At 46.5% G+C, this 10,608-nt stretch overlaps 1 protein-coding gene across 1 annotated transcript; it reads left to right on the forward strand.

Annotated features, from left to right (window-relative positions):
• The first annotated feature begins 534 nt into the window (after positions 1 to 534).
• On the forward strand, positions 535 to 8,798 carry LOC310683445 (histamine H3 receptor-like). Its single transcript, XM_083453353.1, has 3 exons — positions 535 to 1,211; positions 3,515 to 3,681; positions 6,602 to 8,798. The coding sequence occupies exons 1-3, from the start codon at positions 944 to 946 to the stop codon at positions 7,484 to 7,486; spliced, it is 1,320 nt and encodes a 439-aa protein (XP_083309479.1). The 5' UTR covers positions 535 to 943; the 3' UTR covers positions 7,487 to 8,798.
• Positions 8,799 to 10,608: the final 1,810 nt, after the last annotated feature.

Consider the following 10,608-nt stretch of genomic DNA (forward strand, 5'->3'; position numbering starts at 1 on the left):
CACAGGGAGGGAGAACTGCAAGATCTGGAGGGGAAAGAACCAAAGTCCATATAGTGGGGCCAGGGCTGGATTTAAGACGTTTGGAGTCTCTAAGCACTGAAAGGATTATAGTATCTCCCCCCCCCCATATGTAATTCAAGCATAAAAACAAAATTTTAAAATAACAAAGCATGGTTTTATTACAACACAAGACCAGACCTGAATTTTTCACGCTATTTTGATCTGCTTCTGTTGGACACCCCCTAGTTTAGGTGGGGATGAATAATCAAAAGAGAACAGAAAAATGTGGGGAGAGTGTGGCGTTGGGAGATAGGACGTCTATCAAAGTTCTGATTTTCCCCTACTGCACTTGGGTGCTCTTGGTTGTCTTTATGTCTTTGTCGTCGTTTGAAATATCAAATTCTTTCTTTTAAAAAAAACACCTCTCTCTTTTTTCTTTTTTTGCTGGTGACCTAAGCATGTGCTTAGTCTGTTCACTCGGTAGTCCAGCACTAAGCGGGAGAGGGACACGGACACACACACACACACACACACACACACACACAAACACCTTTTGCAAGTTTCAAGCGTACAAGGGAATGGCATTGAATTGGATGCAGATTCTGGCAGATGCACTAGGTAGGAAAGCAGGCTGTATCGCCTCTCCATCTCCGCCGCTTCTTTTTCGGATCCCCCGGCCGCGTCCCTCCGTTCATTTTCCGTCCTCCCCCACCAGCCGGAGGGCGGGGGGAGCCCATCGACCGCTGACTCACTCAAGCCGACCAAGTCCCGCGCTCAAGCCAGAAGCTTTACTCGCCCTCCCAAGTAGAGCGTCTCAGTCAAGGGATGAAATCCTCCTCCTCGTTCTTGTAACACGAATACTTTTTTGGGAGGAAATCGCGCCCTTACAATTTGGGGGTCCCCGGCCGCTCTGCCTCTTCTCTCCTCCCCTCCCCCTGCAGCTATGGCGGAAGAGCGGCTGGATACCAATTTCTCCAGCGTCTCAGCCGCGCTGGGCAACGGGTGCGCGGCGGGCGAGGAGCGGCACTTTCAGCACCACGGACAGTTCTCCGCGCCCGTCTCCGTCCTGCTGGCCTCGCTGATGGGACTCGTGGTTCTGATCACGGTGCTGGGCAACGCACTGGTCATCTTGGCTTTCGTGGTGGACAAGAGCCTCCGGACCCAAGGGAATTTCTTCTTCCTCAACTTGGCCATTGCTGATCTTTTAGTAGGTGAGTCAAGCCAGGGAGCTCCCCATAAACAACTTGAGTTTGGGGCAGGGGGCAGGACAGTATTCTTCACCCTTGGCCGGTTAAGCCGATCGTCATAAGTGATGGGAGTTGGGTCCCCAGATGTTTCTGGGCTACAAGGTTGAAGGACGCTGGGCCAGGGGATCAAGAAAGTTGGATCTGGTGGAGTGAAATCTGGCCCCAAGCTTCTTCTCTTGGCCCCTTTTTCCCCATGGGGGACACACTAATAATTATATATGGAAAGCCCCCAATGTTTAAAATCAGCCAAGGAAACTGTGTTTCAAGTTCCAACTTATTTGGAGGTGTGACTGATTCCTCAAGCAGCAGAAACTTCATGGTTGCAGCCCCACAGAAGACCCTTTGTCATTTTTCACCCTCTTTCATATGGCTCCCTAACAAAAGTGTGAGCAAACTAGTTTTGCTGGGCTTTTGGAACAGAACCTCTTTTAATAAGTTGCCTATTTCCTGCTGATTGGTGGGGGTTTTAATACTGTTTTTCCTGTGTGCTAGGCTAATTTGATATTTATATTTTTAATTGTTTTAATGCAGTTATTTACTTGGGCACCACTTTGGAAACATTAACTGAAAAATTGTGTGTGTGTGTGTGTGTGTGTGTGTAACAAAATCAGTGCAGTGTAGTGGCTGGTATGTCAGATTAAGCCCCAAAAGACCCATGTTTCAAATCCTCACTTATCTATGAAACTCACTGGGAGAGGGCCTTCAGCCAGTCACTGTCTCTCAGCTGTACCTACCCAACATGGTTGCTGTGAGGATCAAATTGAAGAGAAGCATGTGGCTCCCTTGAACTCTTTGGAGCAAAGGCAGGGTTTAAATGTGGGGGGGGTGGTATGTGTGCATATATATATATATATATACACACACACACACACACACAATAATAATACACAATGGGGATTTTGGTGAAGGGAAACCCAAGATGAAAGTACAGTACTTGGCAAAATGAACACGCTGTATAAATGATTAACAGTAAACTGCAACCAAGATGCTTTCATTGAAATGGCCTCTATGTGGCTTTATCTTTCTCAGCCTCAGCTTACCATGTATGTAAGTAGATAGAGGAAGTCACTATGCAGGTGTATTTGTAAGCACAAACAAGATTAGAAAATGTTTTTGCATATGCATTATACAGATGATCAACACCACATGGTTGGGTTAATTGTACATGAGAAAATTCGTAGCTTGTAGCTGTATCAGTAGACATCGCATTAGGTTGCTTCCACCACCTCTCAATAAGTATTGTTTGCTCTCCAAGGAACTCATGAGGGTGTGTATGGTTCTCCCCCTCCTCTCTTCATCTCCACAACAACCCTGCAAAGTAGGTTAGGCAGTGAGGCAGGGACTGGCTCAAAGTCACCCTGTGAGCTTCATGGGCAAGTAGAGATTTGAACCCTGGTCTTCCAGGTCCTAGTCCAGTACTCTAACCACTACACCACACTGGCTCTTAAAGGTGGCTTTTATTTTTATGTGGCATCTAATCAATTGCAACATCTGGAATAAGGGAGGGCTTTCCACTCAGGAGTGATTATCTTGTAATACCATGCAATATATGAAATCGCTCGTGTATTTGAGCCTACAAACATGTGCTAAACTAAATCTTTAAGGAACCTTTAGTGTACTATTTAGTAGCACTGGCTGTCTGTTTGCAGCAAATGACAGTCTGGAGAAAGCAGACTGAGAACTGATTTCTGCTGTACAAGCTGTATGATTTTGTTGTGGTGTGAGAAAGGTTGCAGAATGTGTTTGGTTCATCTCACTACATACACCAGGAAGACACTGCCATAATGTAGTTTTCGACACAGAATGGAAAATAAAATATATCCTGGAATGGCATACACCCCCATTCACAAGCATGAATTATTACATATGCACATATACACGCACACACACATACACCATTTATTTAAAGCCATGCAGTGGTGGAGTCTGATGTATTTCATAGGAACAGAGTTCCACAAGTGCGGGGCCACCAAAGAAAGACTCCCCCTCTTGTGTCAGCTAACCTCATTGCAGACACAAAACTAGAGCTCCAGCTGGGCAACTGGAGTGGAAACAATAATCACCTAGCCCATCCCTGCCTTAAGTATTCTGACAAAATGGAGGTCTCCAACTGATATTTGACTGTGTCACCTCAGAATTCATGTTCTATGGGGAGGGTGGGAGGTAATATTTGTTTGAAAGTTCCTCCACATCAAAACCTGTCTCTCTGGTAAGAAAGCTGGGTTAAGTCTCTCTCACCAGTGCTGTTTCTTGGTCAATATCCACAGGTGGATTTTGCATCCCTCTGTACATCCCTTACATCCTGACAGGCGAGTGGAAGTTTGGAAAGGGCTTGTGCAAGCTCTGGCTGGTGGCCGATTACCTGGTCTGCAGTGCCTCCGTCTTCAACATTGTTCTGATCAGTTTTGACAGATTCATCTCTGTGACAAAGGCGGTAAGGGACATCACTTTCTACTACTGACACCCTTAGCTTCTTAAGGCCTTCCAAAGTCCCAGGGCTTTGGGACTAGGAAGTTGCTTTTGTTTGCTCTCCTGTTACTCCATCAGTATGTTAATTCCTATTATCAATACCTCCCAGTTATGAAAAATTGGTTATATACTGTGTAGCTCCATTTTTTTCTGTAATTACTGAGGGCCAAATTCCCTAGGGGTAATCTTTCAGGTCATGACTGGACCTAATGGTCAGGGGTCCCTTTATCTTTACCTTTAATATTTGTGAATGAGGCCAGAGTCAAAGTGAGTGGGGACTCTTATCTTTCTTCCACCTCTTCCCTTTCTCTCTCTGTGTGTATCTTTTATCTCTTTCTCTCTGTGTGTCTTTTATCTCTTTCTCTGCCCTCACTTACCCCCTTCCCTCTCTTTTTATGCCACCCTTTCTCTCTTTGTGCCTCTCTCTGTGCCATCCCATTCTGCCACTCCAATTCCCTTTTCTTTTTGCCATCTCTCTTTCTCCTTTTCTCTATTTCTGCCAACCCTTCTCTTCCTCTCTTCCACCCCTTTCTCATTCACTCTCTCACTCTCTACCTCCCTCTCTCCCTGCCATCCCCTTATCTCTCTCTTCCACTCCCTTTCCCCTCTTTTCACCTTTCCTTACTACCCACCTGAAATTAGTGCAAGGACCACATAAAATTAGCCTTGGCAGACACATGTGGCCTTAGGACTGCAGGCTGCTGAACCCTGCTCCAGATCTTTGTCGCTAGCATTTCAGGACTGCACCAGCCAACCACCCTGAATAATTTGAGTGACCTTCAGGGAGCTGTGAGAGCTAAACCCGCAGCAAAACCAACTTTATTCTGGACCTCGTTCTATCATTGAGATCGCTTTCCCTTTATCAAAGGGCTTGCGGTGAAAGGAAAGTGCTTTTATTGCATTCCTCTTCCCAATGTTCGTGGCGCTACCATAATTTCCTCTAGGTATTAATTTCAGCCCTCACTGCCCTATGGTAATCAGATGCATGCTGTGAGGCTTTCACATTCCTTTGGAAAATAAACTCCCCTCCCCTCCTCTCTTTCTCCACCACCTCTAGCATTGTAAACACAAGCCAGAGTTAAATGCAAAGTGGCTTGAGTGCATCCATTTCATCCACATGCAAGGAGCTTCTTGGTCAAAAGAACAGCCATGAGAAGTCACTTATCAAAGCAAGAATGTACACTCCTGTCATAGCTTGAATATTAGGAAATTTCTTGCATTTGTCTGTTCAAGGACCTGTAGCTAAAATGGATTTCAGAGGTGTGGTATTTACCTCTCCCCACCTCACCTTCTGGGACCCATAGCTGCCCCTCTGCAAAAGAAATAAAACCCCCTCCCAAAGCCCCCATTTGCCATTCATTTTCTGCCAAGCTGTTCTTCGTCCTGTCCTAATTCCTTTGTGACCTCCCTCCACCCCTGGCTCTCTGGCACCCACTATTGTGAAGCTCAAGGCACCCTTCCTTATTCTATCCAACTTCATCACATCATTCCAACTCCCACTAAGCATCTCAGCATCCCTGCTGAGCTAATATCACAGTCCCCATCGTTTTCCCCTGCTCTAAGCAGAAAACTTTGGGACACCAGCAGCCATCACACCGATCCCAGCCTTAGAATCATAGAATCATAGAATCATAGAGTTGGAAGAGACCACAAGGGTCATCGAGTCCAACCCCCTGCCAAGCAGGAAACACCATCAGAGCACTCCTGACATATGGCTGTCAAGCCTCTGCTTAAAGACGTCCAAAGAAGGAGACTCCACCACACTCCTTGGCAGCAAATTCCACTGTCGAACAGCTCTTACTGTCAGGAAGTTCTTCCTAATGTTTAGGTGGAATCTTCTTTCTTGTAGTTTGGATCCATTGCTCCGTGTCCGCTTCTCTGGAGCAGCAGAAAACAACCTTTCTCCCTCCTCTATGTGACATCCTTTTATATATTTGAACATGGCTATCATATCACCCCTTAACCTCCTCTTCTCCAGGCTAAACATGCCCAGCTCCCTTAGCCGTTCCTCATAAGGCATCGTTTCCAGGCCTTTGACCATTTTGGTTGCCCTCCTCTGGACACGTTCCAGTTTGTCAGTGTCCTTCTTGAACTGTGGTGCCCAGAACTGGACACAGTACTCCAGGTGAGGTCTGACCAGAGCAGAATACAGTGGCACTATAACTTCCCTTGATCTAGATGCTATACTCCTATTGATGCAGCCCAGAATTGCATTGGCTTTTTTAGCTGCCGCGTCACACTGTTGGCTCATGTCAAGTTTGTGGTCAACCAACACTCCTAGATCCTTTTCACATGTACTGCTCTCAAGCCAGGTGTCACCCATCTTGTATTTGTGCCTCTCATTTTTTTTGCCCAGGTGCAATACTTTACATTTCTCCCTGTTAAAATTCATCTTGTTTGTTTTGGCCCAGTTCTCTAATCTGTCAAGGTCGTTTTGAAGTGTGATCCTGTCCTCTGGGGTGTTAGCCACCCCTCCCAGTTTGGTGTCATCTGCAAATTTTATCAGGATGCCCTTGAGTCCATCATCCAAGTCGTTGATAAAGATGTTGAATAAGACCGGGCCCAAGACAGAACCCTGTGGCACCCCACTAGTCACTCTTCTCCAGGATGAAGAGGAACCATTGATGAGCACCCTTTGGGTCCTTCTTCTCAGACCTATTTGCATTCCTTGCCCTAAGGGAGCAGGACAAACCTGCTTTCAACCTTCACACACCTGGCTGCAGAAAGGCTGAAAATTAATTTCAGCCTGTGGCCGAGAGCAGCAGCTAGTGCAGCTATTCCATGAGCACTTCCACAATCCCAGAAACAACATGGTGTTTTTTAATGGCAATGGGTTTTTAATGGTATAGTCATCACCTGACTCTTCCTCTTACCTTTCCACCTAGGTGAGTTACAGAGCTCAGAAGGGGATGACCAGAAACACAGTGGTAAAAATGGTCATGGTCTGGGTAGCAGCATTTCTCCTTTATGGCCCAGCGATCATCAGCTGGGAATACATTGCACATCGAAGCATCCTGCCCGAGAAAGAGTGCTATGCTGAGTTCTTCTACAATTGGTACTTCCTCATGATTGCCTCCACGATAGAGTTCTTCACTCCTTTCATCAGCGTCTCCTACTTCAACTTAAGCATTTACATCAACATTAGGAAGAGGACCCCAATGAGGAGGGAGACGCTGCCACTCAGTCACAGAGGCGGCAAAAGTCGCCCCCGGGAGAAGCAAGAACACCCCAACTTTTTTATGAAAGTGAGCCAGAAAAGGAGTAAGGAGAAGACAGCAAGCAGCTCCTCCTTTGCTGAACCCGCAGTCCAGCAGCTCAGCATTGGTCACCTCCAGAGCCAGCCGGCCGATTTTAACGTCAACCAAGACCTTGTGCCTTTGCAAGTAGATCTTCAGACTAAATCCCCATGGGATGGTTTCTACAAAGCCCTGGAGAGTCTTTCCACCACCAAGAGAAAAACAGAGGTTGCCAACACCATGGCTAGCAGGTTCCGGCTTTCCCGAGATAAAAAAGTGGCCAAATCTTTGGCCATCATCGTCTGCATTTTTGCTCTTTGTTGGGCTCCTTACACACTGCTGATGATCATCAGAGCAGCTTGCCATGGGAAATGCATCCCACATGCTCTCTACGAAGCCTCCTTTTGGCTCCTGTGGTTGAATTCAGCCATTAACCCCATTTTATACCCTTTGTGCCACATGAGTTTCAGAAAAGCTTTTTTCAAACTGTTGTGCCCGGGGAAAGCTAAGATCCACCCCAATATGTTCCTGTGAGAACATTTAAGGCGAGAGAACAGGCTTTAAGAGTGATGTGGTTTTTTTCATTTGAGAAAGAAACATTGATTGTACGCTAGTCTGAAGACCTAAAGACTTGTCTGCATTCGAAAGATGGCCTTGCAACATTCTACCCTCAAACATGTGCTGGATTTTTATATTTTATTTTGCAGTGCTGCAGAAATTTAGAAAATTCAGCGCTGTTTTGAGAAAATACAAGACTTTGCAACTAATATCCTGCAGTGCTAATGTATGCTCAATGAGGACTGATCGATTATTGATATTGTTGTAAGGAAACTCAACTCATACATTGGGCATCTTAAAACTGGAGCCTTAGCTCTTAAGAGTTAGCAGTCAGTGGAATTCTGTCTGCAATGCTATGAAATGCACTGCCTATTTAACACTGTATTTTTGTGCACTTAACTGCAAAAAATAATAATCAAGGTTTTCATTCAAGCAGGGGTGGGGAATTATGGGATGGGAGGCCAGATGAGGCCCATGGAGCTTTCAATCTACCCCACTGCCTCCTTTCCCCCCTTTTCTATTAGAGCCAATGGAAGACTGTTTCCAAGCCTGATTGCTGCATTGGCTGTAGGGGGCATTTGCATTGCAGAGTGCAAATGGGGAGGAAAGGCTTAACCCGAGGCAAGCAGGTGTAACAGGGCAGCAAGATTTAACACAGCAGCTTTAACCTGAAAGGTTTTTAGTTAGCTGCAGATTCTAGTGCAGTTGAATTCAAGACCACTCCCAAGATACGTGCAGATGATGAGTTGCCTTCAATAGTTGGATTATTGTGGCTGCCTGTGTATCAAAACAAACCTAAAGATACACATCTCAAGTGTCAAAAGCCAGGTTAAAGACTTATGTCATCTGCATTTTAGAGCTAGCGTGGTGTAAATGGTTAGAGTGTCAAGACTAGGACATGGGAGAGACCAGGCTCCAAATCCTCACTCTGCCATGCAGCTCACTGGGTGACCTTGGTCCAGTTTCTCAGCCTAGCCTACTTCACAGGGTTGTTGTGAGGATAAAATCGGGAGGGGAAAACCATGTACAGCACCTTGAGCTCCTTGGCAAAATTGGTGATATACAAATGTCAGCAATCAATTTAATTAAAATTAAATAAATGAATACATATTCTGGAAACTCTGTAATAGAAAGTACCAGGTGCACCTCTGTGTGGAGGAAGTTCCACAACTTAGGGGCTGCCACAGAAAAGGCCACCCCGCCCCCCGTGCTTCTGAAGGCAGAGGAACACCCTAGAGCAGGCATGTCCAAAGTCCAGCCCGGGAGCCTAACCCGGCCCACCTGGGGTAAAATCGTAAAACAAGGCCAGCAACATCAGTCCTAACAAAAGCTCAACAAGTTTGGACACCCCTGCCCTAGAGGCTCCCGTCTGCCAATCTCAGCACCCAAGAGGGTCTGTAGGGAAGGAGGCAGTCTTTCAGGTTCTTGGGGCCCGAGTCGTTTAGGGTTGGCCATTGGCCATGCTGGTGAGACCTTGTGAGAGCAGAACCACAGCTGGAGGTTCACGGGTTCCTCCACCCCTGATGTGTATAGCTACAAAGGACAGCATAACATAGCTTAGCACTGCAAGTTGCTCCAACACAGCAGTCACTGCAGGTCATCAGACAGGGCTGTTACCGCCTATACATAATTTTCCTACAGATGGAAAGATTAGCAACATGACCCATTCAGGCCTGCTGAAGTTCAGTTCAACAGACTTCCACATCCTATGTATTTTAGAGATATTTCCTGTAGTCAGTGTCTCTTAGCATCTCCCACCTCAAGCATCCCATGCTTCATTGTATCATAATAAATTGGCATCATGAACCGTGAACTGGTCTAGCCTTTGGTAGGTCAATGGTGCATTTGTATGTATTTCATAAATGTTTTTAATATTGAAGAACTGGGTCAAAAGGAGGTGATTTGCTCAACCTTAGGTAATCCACTTTGATGTTCTAGTCAAAGTCAGCTTATCGGCTTTCATGATTGTGAAGCACCTTTAACATGTTATGGAAATGCTTTAAGGAAGGCACCTTGCTAACTTAGAAAATAAACACAGAAAGCTGCTAAGATGTGGGTTTATTGGCATCAGCTCTGTGCTTAGCAGATGACAAGATTTGCATGCCCAAAGGGGCCCAATACCATTTCCTACTAAAAGACCTGGAACGCTTTCAGAGTTGCTGCCATACCAGTGCAAACTTCTCTGCAGATGTTTCATGGACTAAACAACTCCCCTCTCCTCTAATCATTGGTCATGCCTCCTGGGGCAAATGGGAATTGACACTAACATCTGGAGAGGGCCAGTCCTGGGCTAGATAGGACCATCTTCTAAGAAGGTAAAGGGACCACTGACCATTAGGTCCAGTCATGGCCGACTCTGGGATTGCGGCGCTCATCTCGCTTTATTGGCCGAGGGAGCTGGCATACAGCTTCCGGGTCATGTGGCCAGCATGACCAAGCCACTTCTGGCAAATCAGAGCAGCACATGGAAACGCCGTTTACCTTTCCGCCGGAGCGGTACCTATTTATCTACTTGCACTTTGACGTGCTTTCGAACTGCTAGGTTGGCAGGAACAGGGACCGAGCAATGGGAGCTCACCCCGTCGTGGGGATTCAAACCGCCAACCTTCTGATCGGCAAGTCCTAGGCTCTGTGGTTTAACCCACAGCGCCACCCACTCCATGTATATCACGGAAACACATGAAGCTGCCTACCATCTAGTCCATCTAGTTCAGTATTGCCTACATTGACTGTCAGCAGCGTCTAGGTAACAGCATCTCCCAGACTCACTAGGAGATGCCATTGGGGATAGAACGGATGTTGGCCTAGGCGGACCATTGGCCTGACTCAGCAGACTCTTATGTTCTGCACTTCCTGCTGTAGACTGACAGCTTGGCAGGATCTAACACAATCAGATGGCAGCCAGCATTCCCAAGGATCAATGACCTTCTAAAACGGCAGTTGGTGAGACATTCCCAGGAGGGAGGGAGAAGGTGCTGTACCACAAGCGGGAGTCTTCCAAGAGTGAAAGTGCCTTTCCATTCATGCAAGAGCTCTTTGGATCCAGGCCAGCATCTCCATACCAGAAAGCTTTTGGCTCACCACCCTAACAGCGTCGG

This window comes from Podarcis tiliguerta, assembly GCF_965153285.1.
Source record: "Podarcis tiliguerta genome assembly, chromosome: 8".
NCBI lineage: Eukaryota > Metazoa > Chordata > Lepidosauria > Squamata > Lacertidae > Podarcis > Podarcis tiliguerta.

Bases quoted from the DNA above. Each gene is read 5' to 3' on its own strand.
- LOC310683445 (XM_083453353.1), top strand. From the start codon at position 944: ATGGCGGAAGAGCGGCTGGATACCAATTTCTCCAGCGTCTCAGCCGCG. The intron at 1,212-3,514 runs GTGAGTCAAGCC...CAATATCCACAG, and splicing joins CATTGCTGATCTTTTAGTAG to GTGGATTTTGCATCCCTCTG. The intron at 3,682-6,601 runs GTAAGGGACATC...CTTTCCACCTAG, and splicing joins TCATCTCTGTGACAAAGGCG to GTGAGTTACAGAGCTCAGAA.